This window comes from Delphinus delphis, chromosome 4 (genome assembly GCF_949987515.2).
Source record: "Delphinus delphis chromosome 4, mDelDel1.2, whole genome shotgun sequence".
Taxonomy (NCBI): domain Eukaryota; kingdom Metazoa; phylum Chordata; class Mammalia; order Artiodactyla; family Delphinidae; genus Delphinus; species Delphinus delphis.
Window position 1 is genome coordinate 92,704,204 of NC_082686.1, and position 21,066 is coordinate 92,725,269.

The window sequence follows — 21,066 nt, forward strand, 5'->3', positions numbered from 1 at the left end:
ATAGGCATTTCCAAATTGATATCCAGACCTGAGCTCCTGCCTCACCACTGCAAAGTTGTTCCTCCCGCCATCCTCTTCTCAGGATATGGAAGCTCCCTCTTGCAGTGGCTAAGGACAAAAACTTTAGAACCATTCTTGACTTTGTAAGTCCATCCTTCAAATCCTATCAGCTCTATCTTCAAAACACTCAGAATCCAGCCACTTCTACCACCTCTACACTTACCACTTTGGTCTGAGCTACCATCATTTTGCCTGGATAATCATGGTAGTCTCCCACCTAATCGCCCTTCATACACTCTTGCTCGCCTCCAACCTATTCTCAACACAGAAGCCAAAAGATCACAGTTAAAAAGTAATTCAGGTCATGGTATTACTGCTCAAAACCATTCAAAGCCTTTCCATATTACTCAGGGAAAGAAAAAAAAGAAGCCACACTCCCTCCAAAGGCAACTCTGCATCATCTGCAGAGTCCCCAGGGCCTATCTGACTTATCTGTAGGCTGAGTTGCTGTTTCTTGAATACACATAGTCCCTCTCTCAGCTCAGTTCCTTTGCTTTTTGCTTTTCCCTCTGCTTAAAACCCTCTTCCCCAGATATCTATTGGTACAGACTCTCAGGCTTTATTCAAAGCCTTCTCTGGCCACCCTATTAAAATTCACTACTCCTTTTGCAAATTTACCATCTACCTTCTATGATGTGTTTTTCTCCTCAGCACCTATCACTATCATAACATACTCTGTATTTTACTTATTTTTGTTTATTGCTTTTCTCTTCTCATTTGAATATGAGGCACAAGGAAGAGAATTTTTTCTCTTGTTTGCTGTTGTGTCCCCAGTACCTAAAACAGCATCTAGCGTGGTAGAGTAGACTGTGAATATTAGTTGGATGAATGTTGAAGGACTCTTACTACCTGGAATCACCTGTCTTTATCACATAGAAAGAGATCCCTATTTCTGGACATACACCCTCAGCCTAGGTTTTTAAATCTCCTAAGCTTTTGAAGGGCCTTTAAAATAGTTTAAGTCCTGGAAAACATGACAGAATTCACACTACAGAAAGAAACCTGCAATGTCAAAATTAACGTGTTTAAATAAGTGTCTACATAACATGACAGCAACACAAATCATGCCATTATGTATACATATAATGAAGAAGCTTCAATCATAGGAATGATTTTAGCGAACTCACGATTATGAAAACTATAAAACATCCTTTAATTTTGTTTTCTTTAGATAAGCAAAATGTTAATGTGAGAAATGGTACAATTTTTTCTGATATTTTTTGTGGGGCCCACAAAAATAAAATGGCTTAAGGTGCTTTCCCTTTGCTGTCCATGCCTGCAAATTCTCGGCACAGTCAGATATATATTTACAATTCCCTTCCTCTCATTTTCAGCTCTAATAATAATGTACAGCTTAACATTCCCTGCATGTGCTGACCCTCAACTGTTCTGGGCCAGCTGATTCATATTCATTCTTTAAAATCCAGCTCAGGCACCCTTTCTCCCCAAGCAGTTTTTCTCATTGATCCCTGCCCTGCTGTAAGATAATAGGTCCAATTTGGTGCCCCTAAATAGAATAAGCTTATTTACATTGCTTCACTAGAATGCTCATCTCATTATACAGACCCTATGTAATCTACATTTTGCCTCCCTCTCCAGATTCAATCCCTATCACACTACTCCTGATATGTTGTGCTGTAGCGCCACTGGTCTGTTTTCTCTAGTCTCACTAATCACAATTTAAGAAACTTGGTCCTTCCTGGTCTTTCCCCATAATGCTGTGTCCCTCCATCTTGGAATGGATGGCTCCTCAGGTCTCAGCAGGAAGGGCCCCACCTTGGGCAGTCTTTTCTGATCACCTAATCTAAAGTAGATTTTTTAGCTTCATCTCTGAGCATCATAATGTTTTACTCTTCCTTGCAGTACTTACTACTCTCTGATATAACTTTTTTTGTTTTTATTAGATTTCTTATATACTCTCTTTACCCTCATGTAGAATATAATCACTATGAACCAGAAACTTTGTCCTGATTCCTATTATAGGACCTGGCACCTAACTGGTGATAAATAAATACTTGTTGAATAAGTGAGAGAACTCAAAATGTATACGTTTAAGTATCTTTTTCACAAATCAGTAAGCTTCTTAAGAGCAGAAAGATTATGTTTCACTCTTCTTTGTATCCCCAATATCTAGCTTAGGATAAATTAACCGTTTAATTATTGTTTTTCAAATGAATTAATCATTATCAATATCTTCACCAGAAGCCCTTATTTTCAAAACACTGCAAACTGGCTTTTTAAGGAAAAGTATTCAGACAGAACCTTAGAATGAATCTCTGAGAAATCAGACACACAATGTTTAAGTGTTGCCTTAAATGACTAAAGCATCATGGCTGAAATAGTAATAACATGTTCTATTGCTTCCCTATGTGTACTCTTGCAGTAATAACATGTTCTATTGCTTCCCTATGTGTACTCTTGCAGTTAGTTGGAGGCATATCACTTGCTGTGGCCAACGCCATCAGTTACTTTGAACTGAGGCAATGAAAAGCTATGTGAAATTCTGTGATCTTCCTCTGCCTCAGGAAACAAGGAGGCCATGTATTGCGATGGCAGAGACACAGGTCAAGATCAAGACAATCTGAGTTATAGAAATGTCACACAGAGGACAGACGATCAACAGAGTTGCCTGTATCTCCAAAAGAATTTGAGTGAGCAAGAAAAAAATAGTTTGTCATATTAAGCCACGGATATTTTGTTTTTATTGCTGCAGCAAAACTTAGCCTATTCTGACTAATAGAGAAACATCCTCCTATTTAAACACACACACACACAGTCAATAGTCAATGCACTCTTTGTTATAAAAAGCACTCTGGAATTAAATTGCATAAATTTGTCAGCTTCTTGAATAAGTATGTCTCATGGGTGCAACTACATAAGAAAAGTAGGAGATGAGTGTCCATTTTCAGTGAGGTGGCTTAACCTTGCCTATTTCCATCAGAGCCTTGACTCAAAATGCACTGTAATTTGCTCTACAATATGAACCAAAATCACAATTTAGGATTAGCCTCCTTCTTAGCTATCTGAGAGAAAATATCTTAGAGCAGAAGATGAGTAATATTTCACCTGGGAAACCTCAAGTATTTTAGAATCTGAAATAATAGGACCAATCAAATAATTTGATAATTTGAATAATCAAAAGGAAGCATATGGTGATTTCAATTTTATCATTCCTTTGATCTAATCCTCTTAGATCTACTTCTCATTAGTGGAAAAGAGCATATCAAGCACCATGTAGGCAAAGATCATGTTACATGGAGATGAGCATCCAACAAATTTGGCCAGAAAGTTCTTGAGTTTGGAGAGCACGGTATAAACACCAATTATTTTTTGACTAATAAAAGGCCTTATATTTGGGGGAAATAGGAAAGAAAGGAAAATATTAAATAATAGAATACATTTTACTGATATTAGCCACTACAAATATAGCAAGCCAAGCAAAGGATATACAAAACACAATCAAGTTGAAAGTTTTGAAAAATGATATATGCTTATGTTTTTTCCCACCATGAAATATGAAAAAGGATCTTTGTAAGTGCTCATTATCATAATGGCATTTGCAAATAAGTGAAAAATAAATGAAAATCATACTTCCAACACTTTAAAACATCCTTTAAAAAAGTTTTTTTTTTTTGGCTAAAAAGTTTTCTCAATCCCTTTTAGCAGAGTATCATAATCTGAAATGTAATAAAGCCTAATTTGAATTCTTATGAAGTGAATGATATGAGGAATATTTTAAAAATAGAGATCTTAATTCCTCCACTCTTGCATTTGTTCATTGGCTGGCACAGTTTTCTGTGCTCTTCTCCTGGGAACAGTTTGAGGAGGATTAAGTGGATTTTTGGGCCCACTTTAGGCTGTGAGATGTTGGATGGAGTTTTTTCAACTTTCACAAAGTTGAAAGAGCCCATATAAAATTTCTAGCCTGCTTTAATAATATCATGGTGTTCAATGTTAGACAATGAAAGATATTTCTAGTTACTTATATTTGATATATTGAAACTACTACCAATGATCAATGAGAAAAATCCTCAAATCATAATATCTGTACATAACGTCACTGAATCATACTCCTTATGATAAAGAACATTTAAACTTAGATCAGTAGTCTTCATAATGGTAAGTGCTTTCCCAAGGGAGTCATGATGTGATTCAAAGGAGTGGAAGAAGAAAATAGCAAAACATATATTTATATTTATCTACCATAAAGAAAAAAAGAAATATAACTTTTCTAATATATAAAATGACACTGAAGCCTTCCTTGGGTATGTAAATCAAACACACCATTTATGTGCACATGTCACATACACATGTCATATACAGTGCATGACAACTCCTGAGGGCAGGGAGGACATTGCCTAGCAGCCTTTTATGTCCTTGTTAATTTCATTGTTCTAAGGCATACTGCACATTACACGAGCCCAGTTAGGTAGATTTATTGTTTATGTTATCTAATTTTAACAAAACTAGCACTCACCGGGGGGGGGGGGGGGGGGGGGGGGGGGGCAAGTGGCTTCAAAGGATTCCTGCAATAAACCCACAGATTGAAGGTGTTACAAGTACCAATAAGACACAAAATGACACTTTTATTTTTCTGTTAAGAGTGAGCTTGTAGCCAACTACATTCCAAGGCAGAAACCATGACAGTCTAATCCTATCTAACAAGAATTCAGCCTTCAGAACTATCAAGACATTATATGGATTTAAATATACTATGATTAGTAATGAACTGCTCCTTAAATGTACTTTGGTGTCTTTGTGAATCATCTTTTTCAACCCTAACTGCCATTAAAACTAAACATTAGACTGATCTTAGAAACAGTCTTCTGAATATCTGGATGACAAAACATGAAACGAATATCTTAAACAGAGCAATGCTTTTAAAACACATGTCTTTAAATGTGCTTAAAAATGAGTAAGATAGTTCTATTTTTAGTTTTTTAAGGAACCTCCATACTGTTCTCCATAGTGACTGTATCAATTTACATTCCCACCAACAGGGCAAGAGGGTTCCCTTCTCTCCACACCCTCTCCAGCATTTATTGTTTGTATATTTTTTGATGGCCATTCTGACTGGTGTGAGGTGAGGGTAAGCTGGGATGAAGTGAGAGAGTGGCATGGACATATATACACTACCAAATGTAAAATAGATAGCTAGTGGGAAGCAGCCACATTGCACAGGGAGATCTGTTCAGTGCTTTGTGACCACCTAGAGGGGTGGAATAGGGAGGGAGATGCAAGAGGGAGGAGATATGGGGATATATGTATAGCTGATTCAATTTGTTATAAAGCAGAAACTAATGCCATTGTAAAGCAATTATACTCCAATAAAGATGTTAAAAAAAATGAGTAAGATAAAATAACCATTGTTTTAAAATGATATTTCATCTTTAAAACTTCTGTTTTCTATGTATTTTTATAATATAGATAATATATTAGTACCATAATATATGTATATAATTTACAAATATATTCATGAACTGAGGGTTCTTACTTCAAAAGTGTATCCCAACAGGTGAGTATAATCAAAAAAGTTAAGAAACAACAGTCTAGAGCAGCGGTCCCCAACATTTTTGGCACCAGGGGCCGGTTTTGTGGGGATGGGGGATGGTTCAGGCAGTAATGCGAGTGATGGGGAGTGATGGGCAGCGGCAGATGAAGCTTCCCTCAGCCCGCTGCTCACCTCCTGCTCTGCCGCCTGGTTCCTAACAGGCTGAGGACCACTACTGGTCTGCGACCCGGGGTTGGGGAACCCAGGTCTAGAATAAATGGTGCCCAGTATGGTAGCCACTATCCACATGCAACTATTGAGCACTTAAAATGTGCTTTGTGTTACAGAACTACATTTAAAATTTTTGTTTAATTTTAAAAACAAAGCAGCGTCAAATACTGTTTTCTGTTAAACTCAACTGTATTATTTTGGTAGAACTACATTTTACTTTATCTGTTGGAAATAAGCATATGAATTGAGACGTTCTGTAAGTTTAAAATATAAACCTTATTGCAAAACAGAAAAAATACATAATGTCCATTAAGAATTTCATATTGATTCAATCTAGAAGTGATTATATTTTGGTTGAATAAAATATTAAGGTGAATGAAATAAAATTTTTTAAATTAGTTTTATTTGTTTCTTTCCTTTAATGTGGCTACTCTAAAATTTAAAATTACATATATCAATTGCATTATAATTCTTTTGGGCAGCTGGGCTAGAAGCAGTCAGTGCTAGATAGGGAGTTTTACAAAAGGAACATTTAGGAGAATAGCTCCATAACCTTTGCAAGATTCAAAACTAGACTAACAGATCATTTTTTTAACCTGAAAAAGTACATGTATATATACAACTTCAAAATAATGTGAAGATATTTTTAATTAGGGTTTACTCAGTTTAATACAATCAAGAATTTCCATTGACATCTACTGAGTCATATAGAAATCATGTACAGTTAACTGACATGACATTAAATTGTAGTTACCCAATTTTAATTCTACTTCAGAAAAAGAGTAGATTTTTTACTTCTATGTAAAGACTGGAGCAACGAGGACTGAAAAAAGAAAAAAGATAATATAGCAAGTTGATCTTTTTAAGAGAATAATAGACAGAAACAAATTTGGGTTCTTGATCATATGATACCATTTAAAAAAAAAACACAAAAAACTAAGTGTATTATCCTTTCCTCTTAAGAATAGCAGATGAACTGGGCCAGCCACAGAGAGGCTTTTGTTTTTTTTTAAACCAAACTCTCTGATTCCGTTTGCCTATAAAAATAATGGGTCAGCAAAATAAGATAACTAGTAGTTTTCTCATACAAAACAAATATCCAATTAGAAAACTTACTTACAGAATGTGTACATAGCTTAAAAATCCGTCCCTCTACATGCTTTATTTTCAACATCTCCTGCCCCCACCTGCTCTTTATCTGAAAGATTCATTTTGCTGGACTCTAGCAACAGGTGGAGAATAGGTACCCTATGGGGTAGATGATTGTAGGTAAACAGAGCACATCAAAATATGGTGTATAGGGGCTTCCCTGGTGGCGCAGTTGTTGAGAGTCCGCCTGCCGATGCAGGGGACATGGCTTCCTGTCCCGGTCCGGGAAGATTCCACATGCCGCGGAGCGGCTGGGCCCGTGAGCCATGGCCGCTGAGCCTGTTCGTCCGGAGACTGTGCTCCGTAACGGGAGAGGCCACAATAGTGAGAGGCCCACGTACGGCAAAAAAAAAAAAAAAAAGGTGCATAATTAAGCTTAAATTACAGGGTTTTGGCTGTTTATTTTTAAGCATTTTCATCATAGAATTCTATTTGTATAATTGTCCTTTGAACATGAAATAACACATGAGGAGCTTTTTTTGAAAAACTCAATGCCTGGAGTATCTTTGATTTCTCTGAAGAATTGTCATGTTTCACAGTTAAACATAAATGAAACTTGGTAGAGTCCCAACTCAGAGCCCAAATCTTCAACTCTGAAAATGTTTTGAGACTATGTTTTTTCCCCTTTTCCATGTCTTCTATTTTCTATAAACCCAATTCATTATTTATATATAACCATAATTTTATTGTATATACTCTGATAAGCTGCCACAAATACTTTGTAGAAAATGGAAGGTTAAAAATAGGTGTTTATTTAATATGTAGTTAATAACCTTTCTAAATATCAAGATTATATAACTTATGGTGAAGTATTCCTAAGGAAGTATGTAGATACTACTCATTTCAAAGCAGAGTTGCTTATAATTAGGGAACAGTTATATAGGGTTGCTGTGGTTCCTCTAAACATGTTCTTCTAGAAAATTAACCTCAATATAAACTGTAGACTAAAAAAAATCTGCTTTGGTAAATATTACACATTGGCTCTAAAACAGAAGGGTCGAACATACACTCTGAAAAACAAATTTCTTATGAGTTTAAACAGATAACGTTATGATATGTTTCAAGGGAAAACACTATGTAGTGGAGCACTGTTTTTATTTATGTTAAAAAGGAATAATGAATATTTGTTAAAGCTTATTTTCATACAAAATAAAAAAAACAACTCTAGCACAATTAAATAACATTAAGAATAGTTACTTATTTTCTGTCAGAAAAACTATCCCTAATTATGATGATACTAACACAAAAATCCTTTTTAAAACTTATTTCTATTTGAGTGTGTTGTATATTCTCTATGAGAACTGACTTTTCTAGAAAAGGTGCTGTTTTTCAAAGGTCAAATACAGGAAGCTAGCACATACCGGAACAGAAATTAATATTTCTCTTGGATCTGTCTCAGCTCTTTAGAAAGGTTTCTAAATGGTGACTTTATTGATATATGAATCAGTTATGAAATATAACTTGTCTCATATATGGAAAAAATTTCGAAGAATAATATTTAAACCTATGGTCCTAACTGCCCTATCAGAAAAAAATGGGTTGGAATGTGGGTAATCAACAGTCAGTTTAAGATCTCTCACCCCAACCGCTGTCTGTTCATGGCAATAGGTGAGCACCTGTAATGCTATTCAAGACAGGTAAAGTATCAAAAGGCAAAGTTAAAGAAATTACGAAAAATTTTTCCTTTTGTTTCCCTTTGTCTTTACAAAGGAGCAACCCTAAGCTGAGTTCAAAAACTTTATAGATTTCATAGCCCATTACACATATAAAGTCAATAGTTATCCTTTCTGCCATATTGTATATATTTTAACTCAAAGAGTGGTGTTTTAACAGTTTTGTTTTTGTTTTTGTTTTGCGGTACGCGGGCCTCTCACTGCTGTGGCCTCTCCCGTTGCGGAGCATAGGCTCCGGACGCGCAGGCTCAGCGGCCATGGCTCACGGGCCCAGCCGCTCCGCAGCATGTGGGATCTTCGCGGACCGGGGCACGAACCCGCGTCCCCTGCATCGGCAGACGGACTCTCAACCACTGCGCCACCAGGGAATCCCTTAACACTGTTTTTAAGTTTATCTATTGCTCAGGAGCACCAATCTTTTCACTTACCCCGTGCTAAGCAGGAAACAGAATACTGTAAATATTAAATACATGGTAAATGCAGAAATCACTAATCAGTTTAAAATAAATTACAGCTTTCATGTGTTACCGTTCCAGTACACAGGGTGTTTCTCCAGAGGATCCAGGGGCTTTTCTTGCCATTGCTACTGGGGGCAAAGTATTGCTACCATTAACAAGATCTAACTTCATTTACGTGGGACTAGGCATGAGGCCTGTGTATGGACATGGTTAGTACTCTTTACTATCCACATCCTCCAGCAGCAACCACTATTTCCACTTGCTCTGTATCCTAAGACATGTATATCCTGAGAAGAGGACACAGTGAATATTAATAGCTTTTGAATTATATATGCAGAGTACTCTATTCGTCTTAAGGAAACTGGAAAACCAGATAACATACAGTGTTTTTTTCTAGTTTGGGTTGCAAGGCAGCTACCACATTAAGCAGTTAATAGATGCATTCTGCATGCCAAAGTGAAGGTTATGGAAGCAAAAGAAGAGATAGATCAATCTGGCCTGGGTTAGTTTTGCAGAAGGTAGGGTGATAGCTGATTCTTGGAGACTGGGCAAAATGTGGCAAGTAAGTGGTTGGAAATGATCCAGGTAGGCTGTGAAGAAGTCATTCTGGATTGGGTGGAAGGAACTTTCCAGAAATGAACAGAAGATACAGTTTGCTAAGATGAAGAGCAACATACTTTAGCAGATCTGCAATGGCAGGAAAAATCTGGAATGGATCCCAGAGTTGATGAAAACCATTTAGAGATGTAGACCAGAGGAAAATAAAACAAAACAGAACAAACAACAACAACGAAAACAACCAAACTGATACTCTTTTGTATTTTTAAGGTATTTTGCCTGCTTGTGGTGTGGAATGAAATGACACATACATTTGAGTCTAGAGGCTGGAAGGTCAGCTAGAAGGCCTGTTAACCCAAGGTGAACAGTTAGTAGCAATAGAAATAGAAGGAAGGAAGCAAATATAAGCAATTAAAAAAAATTTTAACTCTGCCAATTAAAAACAGGAAGACAAAGGAAAAGGAGCAAAATTTGAATGTTTATGAAGTAGTTCAAGGAAAGACTTTAGAAAGAAAAAGAGAAAGACCTCATGAGATGTCCTGGCAGATGAAATTGCAGTACGTGTTTAAGGCAAAGTAGTGAAAGTGAGTGGGATATCAAGGACTACGGCACTAGGTCATGGGAAGTTGGGGGAGTCCTGCCTTGGTCTGATATTGAGGACTCATCAGAGGGAGGAAAGGATCATTTGAAAGCAAACCAAACTCAAAAGCAAATTCCAAGCCCTCATTGTTTGTTTGGAACAAAAAGGAAAAACTGACGCTGGATGAAGAAGGGACCCATATCTCCGTTTAATAATAATAATAAAAAAGTCAGTAATGGGACTAACTTACTACTTTGCATAGATCATCTCAGGGATATAAGGCAGGTGAGGGAGGACATCTTCAATTGTCTCTGAAAAGTACTACTGTTTAGCTCTCAATTTATAGATCCAATAGCTAAGAGCTAGTCCTTCTCTGGGGTTCTTTCCCTGTGTATTTGTATTTCACAAGCCAATTTTGCTCACTTAATTCTGATAGAGACCTTTGCCTGGTTGATTGTGGGTGGTCTGCTTGTTTGTCTGGATTTTTGCATTTTTACCCCAGCTGCTTGTTTAAATGACTTTTTTTGCTTCTAATTATCTTACATCTTTTAAAATTATTTTCAAAATATTTATCGATCTTTTAATATTTAACTGTGTAAATGCATGGAGAAAAACAAAAACTAAAAACTACAACTGTGCTGGCATGAAAGGTACATAGAGGCCTTTCCTAAAGTTCTCAGTCTACATTTCACCACAAATATTCTTTTTCTTAACAGTGTATTCTTTTTGGAAATACAACTTATCAATATTTGTGCTAAGAGTTTTGTTTATTTGTTTAATGGAAATCTTTTTACTCACTGTGAGGCTCAGAAAGGAAGGATTGGGTCTGATCTTTTCTCAACATTGTGAACACAGACCCCCAACTACCAGGAACCAATCGTGGGCATATAGTAAATGTTTGTGGAATTAATGAGTGAATAAGTGAATGACTGAGTTAAGATGATGGCCTCTGCTCTGAAAGGGAAACAAAATATATTTTTGTTCATGTATTGGTGAGTTGCAGTCCTTTTGAGTGCCTGAAAGTTGTTCAATTCTGGCCCCAGAAGAACACCTTGACTAGAAATGAGGGAAATGTTTCTTCTATGTACTAGGCTTTATTCAAAATCACTGATCTTAATGAAATCTTAAACCACAGACGTCCAACTTTGTCTTAGAATTGAAAAAAAAGTCTCTTTTTTAGGACAACCCAGAGCTTAAATGAGGTCATATTAATAACACAGAAACTCAAATAAGAAAACATCATAATACAGTAATTTATTACAGTTTTTTTTATTGGCCAGTCTCTGGAATAATAGTGATCATATTGATTCATACTCCTCAAAGCAGGAGTTCAGTAGACCTCTCCACAATGATGGTTTGATTCTTTCCATTATCAAAAAAAGGAGGGAAAAGCAGCAAAACCCCTGTGTTGCTCTTTGTATAAAGGACAGATTCCCATACTCACCTGAGTCAGGCAGTGCCCAGCTTATCCCTTGATCCTCTATGAGTGAAATATCTGTCTCATTCACTGACTTTACCAAGCATCTCACCCTAATGAGGCACAAGCCATGTTTTTTTTTTGTATCCATAGCAGAATGTCAACTTTGATCAAGGTCTAGGCCTACTCAACACACTTTTTAAAATGCAAATCTAATCATTTCACTTATCTGCTCAATGCCCTATCATTGTTTCTCATTGTTCTTAGAATTCCTAAATCTTTAATGAGATACTGTGTGGCCTGCTGCCTGTTTTCAGCCTTACTTGACACTGCTCACCCCTTACTCAAAGCATTTCAGCTGGCTTTGCTCATCTCTTTCAACATGCCAAGCCTCTCTCTTCCCCTGGCTTTCACCCAGACTTTTTCTCTGCCTCAAACCTGGCCTCCTTCACTCCATGACCACATCAAATCAACACCTAGTGACTCTTCAGATCCACTTTATATTTATTTAACAAATATTTTCTGAGCGAATACCATGTGCCAGGGACTACTTTAGGCTTTAGAGAACTAGACAATAATAAAACAAAAAAACCCATCCAAATATAAATAGGAAGTAATTGGGTATGATCAATGTAATAGAGAGAATTTTAAAAGGTAGATGACTTGTAACATGGTGGTTCTTTTTAGATTGGATGAACATGGACAGTCTCTCTGAGAAGAAGACATTTAAACCGAATCAGGAGAATAAGGAACTGGCCCCACAAAGATCTGGGGCAGAGGGAAGAGCAAGTATGATATCCCTAAAATGGGAATGAGTTTGGTGTGTATGAAGAACAAAAGATGGCTTGCATAGAGAGGAAGAGCATTTTGAGACAAACTAAGAGATACAGGTACAAGAGGTACAGGTACTGAGAGATACAGATACCTATTCATGCAGGGTTTTGTGAGACAAAGGGCAGGGAAGGACTTTGGATTTTATTCTCAGTGAACAGTCAGGAAGCCAGTGGAGGGTATAAGCAGAAAAGTGAGCTGGTATAATTTATGGTTTAAAAAGATAATTTGATTTTGCTGTGTGGAGAATGAATTACAGGTAGGGAGCAAAAGTGAAAGAGATAAATAATATAAGAGGTTCAAGGAGAACTGGCTTAGTTTGGCAGAGGGGGAAATGGAAAGGAGACAGACCCAGGGTGTACGCTGGAACAATTCAGTAAGAGAAGCTGATGAATTGTATGTTCAGCCTAAAGGAAAGACAAATTGGAAAAAAATTTTAGAGGTTTTGCTTGATCGTCCAGATGGATGGCAGTGCCAATGCCATCAGTGCAGTGCTGTGCCCAAGAGAACACTGTCTGGGTTAGAATTCTGGCTCCACCACTTAACACTGACCATATGACTGTGAATAAGTTACTTAACCTCTCTACTCATTTGTTTCTGTGTTTATAAAATCGGGAAAATAACAACTCTACCTCATAAGCTTACTGTGGGAATTTAATAATGTAATCCTTGGACTCCCCAGTGGGGAGCCAAAAAGAATGTCACCTATACAAACTGCCCAAACAGCTTTTGGAATATAAGTTCTCAAAGAATGTGCCTGTGATTGTTATTACTGTTGTTGCAAGTATTATTATAACCTAGATGTGGAAGACAATGAAATATGCAGACCTGAGAAAATCAACATATTTTAGCCATTAAGCTTGAGATATTCATTAGTCATTAGAGATGTTGGTAGGCAGAAGTACACAAGTCTGATGCTCCGAGGAACAGTCAGTCCTGAAGATACAGTTTGGAAGTCACTTATCTACAGATGGCATTTAGAGCCATGCATAAATTCCCCTAGGGAGATATGGTAGGGAGAGAAGAAAGGGAGCCAAAATTTCTGCTTAGTGGCACTTCGACATGTAGATTTCAGGGTAAGAGAGGAGCTAGCAAAGGAGGCTGAGAAGGAGCAGACCGTGAGGCAGGAGGAAACCCTGGTGTGATGCCAAGAAACAAGCATGACCGAAAGGGACTGCTTAACTGTGTCCTGTGCTGTGGAGAGATGAAATAAGATGAGAACGGAGAAGTCACCAATGGAATCGACAATCTCGAAGCCCCGGGGAGTCTCAACAAGGCCTTTTTCAGTAAAGTAAAAGAAAGGGAAACCTGAATGTCACCTCCTCTGGGAAACCTTTTCTGAGTGTGTAGAATAGATTAGCTGCCTTCTCACTGCACTTACTAGGTAATTATAAAGAAAGTTAACTTTGCACTAAATCATTATCTATGTAAAGGACATCATTTTTGTAATGATTCATTTATTTTCTATATCCCCCAATAGCTAGTAATCTACTGGACAGCAGAGATCACATCCATCTTGTTTTTCACAATATGCTCAATAAGTATGCCTGATACTTAATATTGCTCAATTTATATAGAATTAATGAATGGCTGAATTAATCAATTAATGAATGATACTACATGACTGTACCTAAAACACATTTTTGTTGTTTTTTAAACTAACTTCTTTTAACTAACACTCACACTGACCGACATGCTTACTTTCAGGTTTTCTATGTTTTTGGCATAACTAAATACTTGCTTTTATTGCAACCTACCATTTTGGAGGGAAAAAGTAGAATAAAAATAATGAACAGTCTACTTTGCACTGTATCGTTATCTATCTAAAGTTTCTATTTTTCCAAAGGACAAACAATATCTCTACTCCAGGAGATCATTTTAGCACTCAATCTAAAATTGATTACCATCCAGCCCTTATTAAAACTCAGTTGACACAACTGGTATTTGAGAGAAGAAATCTATGGACTCAGTTAACTGTCATTGCTCTAAATTGGTTTTTAGCTCTACCTTATTATAAGTGAATTCTTACTTGAATTGTATTTGGTTACCTCTTTGCTGAAATGACACTATAGAAGTTGTGGTCATTTATTATTATGTCTTTGGCTTTTACAGAGGGTTAATACATAATCATATGCTTGAGAATATTTCTGCATCTTCTAATGACATAAAGACTATCACACGATTCCTATAGTTTTCTTGGTGTTCCAACTAAAAACAACTCATGATAAATTTCTCTGTACTATAGTGTGAAAAAAAACTTTGTGTATTTTTTATAAAATATAGATATATATGTTGCCTTTATCTGATAATAACAATTATGAAATTCAATCCATTATCCTTTTTACCTTGCTTCTAGGAAATTGGGATATACATTTATGTTCAATTCCAGTATATATTCGTAGTCTAAGTTTCTCCTCTTTCTTTATAGTATGGGTATTCATATTCAATATGATTTTAGCGACCTATTTATATGTGTGTCTTTGCCACAAATTACATCCGATTTTTTGAAGTAGAAAGAGTATGAATAAATAAAAATAAAAAAGGATTTCCTTCTCTCCCCTCTTTAGTTAATCCCAGAGACAGTCCATCCTTCATGGTTTTGCTCAAATACTACCAAGTTCATGAAGACATTTTTGACTCTTCAAGTACAGACTGATTCCGTCTCCCACCTCCTAAGAACACATTTGGATGATAGTGGGTTATTATCATCTTATAAAATTTAATAATTGATTATATATTACTCTCAATATAAGGTCACATTTAGCATTGTTTCTTTGCTTTAGGATTTAGAGCCAAACAAATAAAAACAATGCAAAAAAAAGAAAAATAATGACAAAACACTGTGCCACTTGAGAAATGAATATGCTTTTCTTTTTAAATCATAACTACCTAGAGTTTACCAAATCTCCTTTCTGCTACACTGCTCAGATTCAAATAAGAATTTTGATCACTGCATTCATATTGACCCATCTGATATTCTATGCTTCCTTTCTTTCTTCATTGTTCTGATTTTTTTTATATATCAAGTGACCATGTACATACAAATCAATTAATAAATATATATTATTATGAAGTACAAAATCAATTATTATTCTCTATTGACTGCTTGTTTTCCCCCTCAATTAGATTGAAAACTCTGTAAAGATAAGGACTGTATTTTTCTTACTTTTTATCCTGCATAGAAGATGTACAGTTCTGCAAACAAGTGTTATATATTTGATGACTGACCACACCAAAGTTATATTTATTTCTGTCATTTGTCTGATAATACTTGAAGCATTATTATTGCATAGACATTATAGTTTATAAGAATTAACAGGTCTCACAACCATTTCTAATAGAATAAATATAAATTTAGTTGTTCATTAAAATTGATACACAGTAACGTTAATGAAAGCTTGTTTTAAGTGGTTTAGCCTCACATGGCATTATGAAGTTAGCTAAATGTAATTCTTCAAATGTAACTAGTAAATAAACTAGCAGTCTATTATTTTTTCCATAGATGGGTAGTAGAGACATAAGATTACTAAGTAAAATATTTAATTAGACCCTTTACTAAAAATTTGCCAAATATCCAGAGATATCAGTAGTTCTGAAATCTTTGAGAATTTTTTTCTAATATAAATCACATGTGCTTGAATTATGAATGCATAATTGTCGCTAAAATATCCATAGCAAAATAAAAGTATCTTATTAAATTTCCATCAGATAAAAATCTTATGTTTGCCTAAGTTAGATCTCCACAAAGATAATTTTTAAAAATTTTTCTCTAATAAATAACATAATTTTATTCTAAATTTAGAGAGGGGGCTGAAACACATTTTTAACACTAAATTAGTTAATGTATTTTTTCATTTTTAATATTTGAAAATATATGTAGATAGTTTCTATTTTCAAATAGGTTTACTGTATAATACCTCATCTTAATAGTGAAGAATTTATTTCATATTCTCTTTCAATGCTTGTCCATAAGTACATATGTTTACCCTAGTTACAGTAAAAATATTTAATACTATTTTCCTCTCTTAAGACCACCTAATCAAAGCATTTCTCACTGTTTCCAACACGATAATTTTTATTTTTATTTTAACTATATACCAGAATATTAAAAATAACTCAATAATTATTTTAAATACATTTTAAAGGACATTTATATAACATGTATTAGATAACCAAGGACAAAGAGTTAAAACTGGCTGAGGACAAAGAATGTATATAACCAAAAGTGAAAGAAAGTCTAACTGTTTACTAAAAGAAGTGTGAGACTGAATGAGATAAGATTATGGAGAACTCTAAGATGAAACTGGGGAAGAGAGGTTAGCAGGCAGAATCCACTACCCCCTAGGCTTTTTTTTTCCAAACTTATTGCAGTTTTTCTTACCACCAGTAGCATTTTCAATGCAATGATATTGATAGTCTGTGTTACCACTTCAAAGGAAACCACAAAAGGGTCTTGGCTGAGAAACTAACTCCAACCTGTTGATAGCTTCTTCAAAACAATGCTATCATAGGAGGTATTTTTTTCTTCTATGCTAATTCTTCTTTGTAATGAACAAAATATGTTTTTAACATTAAATACTTTAAACTGGAAATTTGGCTGCTAGATAGCTGTATGAAATTTTTTACTGAAACATTATCACCTTTTTAGTTACTGCTAAAACAAATAAACTTGTAATATATTTTTCCTCTGGGATGGCAAATTCAATTCAAAATGAATTATATTATCTGTTTCAGACATCCTGATATTTCCTGGCAATCAGCTGACAGTAAGTCTCTTAATTAGCCAATTTGTACATTGGACCCCAAAATTCATTTCCTTAACACCAAAACATCCAAATTAAAACACAGCTCAGGATTTCCTCTGACATGGGATCAAACCTTATTTTCTACTTAATGTCCAAAACTCTTCCAAGTGCCAACTAAACAGCAATACTTTTGGATCCTACACCCAAGAAACCTTGGCTTACCTTGTTACTGTTAGACAAAGTATTAACAACAACAACTAAAACCCTACAGTCTTTATTGTTGCAGTTCTCCTGGCAGATCAGCTGTTGAGCTGGTTGTGGTACACCACACAGGCAAAGTGTGCTGAAACAAATGTTATGATAACTTATTCTTCATGAATTAATTCATTTAAATACATTTTCACAAGGCCCAACACATATTTTAGAAGTGACCAGAATACATATGTTCTAGAACTAATGTCCCAAAACTCACCTAAGAATGTTTCACTAACAAAGTTTTGTACTTTATCATATTGAGAGGAGGTCTATAAAGGACAGCTGATTCTTAGTAGTGATTATTAGTTTACAACGTCTTTAAGAGGAACAAAGGAGGCAACTAAAGGTTAAATCCTAAACTGCAGTAGAGCCAGAACAAATATTTACCATTGGAAAAATCATCCATCATCAACACCAACACTGCCTGCCATTATACAGACAAAGTTCTTCATTTTTTAACTGGTTAATCTTTTGTCCTGAAATCCAATTATTCAGAGTATGGAATTTAAAGATAGGATATGAACATGAATATAGGATTCAAATTGGATCAAAGTCAGGTCCTCATCAGTTCTGAACACATTTTTTAAAATGGGCAAAGCTTATACCAACATAACACAGTTTATTTTATGGGACCTTACTGTATGTGAGTACAACCAGTAACAGAGTGAGGCAACGTAAGGGGTGGCCAAAAGACTTTTTAAAAATAAAATCAGTGTATATGACTTTGTGGATGTTCAAGTCCTTAAAAATACTGTTACCACAATTTGGCATCTAATTTGAAATTTTCAATTGGAAAACTAGTCACTGCATCAGGATTTTCAATTTAAGAAATTCACAAAAATATGAGAATAATAATCGCTAAAAACAACTAAGCTATAAACAATGCCATGATTAAAGTTAAATGCATTAACGATAGTGCAGATCCTCACATTCAAATCTTGCCTAAGAAACAGATGACAACACTATAATATTTAAGATTAATTTAAGAAGATTATTATTAACATCTCTTTATATATATTCTAATATAGAGAGTTTTCATTGGTGGGAAGTCATTCATCCCTATGCAGCGAAATTATAAGAATAACTGAAGCAATGCATGATTAGACATGATGGGGAAACTAATGTGTACTTGAACAATGGTACAGAAATACTTTATATCTACATTGACAGAGTGTATCTATTATATCGTCCACCATACTCCAAATTCAAAATAGAAAACTAGAAAAAGATCAAGCTCTCACTTTGCTTTGCTAACATATCTCCTTCCCCAAGACACACAAACGTGATTGACAAAAATCATTCCTTTTTATATTTTGAGATTGGCATAAACACAGATTATGATTACATAGAAGGGATTAGAATAATAATAACTAACACTGAAGAGAAAAATAAACTGATTCTCAATGGTTAAAATAAATTATATTAACAATTATTATAAAGGAGAATATAATTCAAATAATTTTTTCAAAATATTTCAGAGTAAAGAATGAGTGAGGTATCTTTTTGTGCCCAAATAACACAAATGATAACTTTTAAGTGCATAAGAAGGGAAAAGACTTTGATCAATTAAGATTAAAAAAAAAACCAACTTTTGTAATGAATTGTACTCTTAGCAAATACCTTTAACTAATACCACAGATAAAGGTGTCTTATTAAATGATACAGTTATTTTACTCACCAAATTGTGACAATACTATAAAAAATAAATTAATACAAGTAGAATAGCAAGTTTATGCCTATTTCAGAGTACTTAAAAATTTATTTTAAATAATATTGTTCTATACTTTTCTTCAAAACGAAAGATAACTAGTTTGATTTTGTTTTACATGTATATACATTATTGAGTTGAACTCTTTGACACTTTATGAAATCAATGCATGTTTTGCAAATCAAATAATTCAATCAAAATACATTTAAACAAAGTATTTCTAATTATATTTGATAAATTTAAGAAACAAACAAACAAACCTACACAGAAATGGCAATCATTCCCCAAAGCTAGTCCATACACATATTCTTGAAGAGAATAAAAACTTATTTCTACATTCATGGCAAACCTCAGGCAATTTTATAGCACTGTAAAAAAGAAAAGTAGAAGAGAGAAAAATCTGCCCAGGGACTAATTCTTCTTAAGAAAGGCCCTGCCATTGCTGCCTTTCACATTTCTATAAAGCCAAGCTAAGAAGAGCACTCCATAACAATGTGAATAATTTCATTACCTTTTATATTAAATATTAAAACCAACCCTAGCTGTCTTTTGTCAAGTAATTTATGAATATTTATAGAATTTACTGAAAATATCAAAAATTTTGCTTCAGAATCAGCAAGCATAGAACAATGAGTGAAACAAAGCAAAGCAAAACAAAACAATTCAAAACAAAACTATCACATATTTCATGGATTAATGGGGGGGAAAAAAGAAATTTCTTACCGAGTACCCCAAGTCGATAGTTGACTGTGATGACGATCACATTGCCATAACTTGCCAAGACACTCCCATCATATAAATTTCCAGTCCCTTCCATATATGAGCCACCATGGATATACACCATCACTGGTTTGGGACCCCCACTGTCCCGAATATCTGAAAAACAAATGGTTGGGAATTGTTCTTATCCTCAACACGCATAATGAAGCAGAGAATACATTTTCCATTTTAGGGACAAGAGGGAATGATTTTAACATAGTTCCTTAAATTACTGTCTTTGTTAAAGTGTTTCTTAAGCAACTTATGTTAAGATCTATTGCAGAAAAGAGCAATAGATATCCATTGTTTTCTACCTAAAATTTTGTTAAATATCATAAACTGAATTACAAAACTTGGACAAATTGGAAGTAGGTGTGAATTTCAGTGCTTTTTTTTTTTATTGATTCCTGATGTGACAGTAGAATCAAAAGAAATAATAGAATGATAATGATTCTTAAAACTTCGTTTTACAAATGTTATAAACTTCATATGGAATTTATGAACCATAAACTAAGTACAATGGTATCACTGCTACTATGAATAAAACACTGTTTTTCCATTTCTTAATTACTGTAAAGATATGTACTGAATGCATCATAATTACATGGAATAACTTATGCTCCAATTTGAGAACATAATTACAACACTGTGCTATAGAAGTTGCAAGAAGTTTCATTTAACTATTCAAGTACTGTCAGATGAATGTTTAGGCAATAGAGTCCAAACATCTATATTTCTGTCTTTGTTGCATTTAGGGGACTTTCATTTAAATGATATTTTTCAGTTCAGTCCAGGTCTTCTGCTCACTCCAATTACCCTTACCCTTTGGAAGAAGAAAACAGATTAACTTATTTTTTACCCTCTTTTTGTAAATATTCTACTCTTCTTAGCCCCACTTTGGCTCTAAGATTTTGTCATACAGATTTGAGACAGAATACAGCTAAATCCAAGTGCAAAATGCTAAAGTTTAGGGTGATGTTAAAGTGATTTCTACAGCTCTAAATTTTAATCAAATGTATGTGCTTTTCTAAGATACTTTACCCTGATTATGCAGTTTCAACAAGGGTCTAGAAATAATACATAAGGGAAACATAGGATAATTATAATTGGTATTAAAAGATACTAATTTCTAGAGATAAAAATGCTAAACA

At 34.8% G+C, this 21,066-nt stretch overlaps 1 protein-coding gene across 1 annotated transcript in view; it reads right to left on the reverse strand.

Moving 5' to 3' along the window:
• The window catches only part of NLGN1 (neuroligin 1), a 723,285-nt gene that overhangs the window by 463,461 nt on the left and 238,758 nt on the right, over positions 1 to 21,066 (reverse strand). The window contains exon 5 of the mRNA XM_060011117.1: positions 19,880 to 20,032. Within this exon, the coding sequence (XP_059867100.1) occupies positions 19,880 to 20,032 (153 nt within the window). The remainder of the gene's footprint in view (positions 1 to 19,879; positions 20,033 to 21,066) is intronic.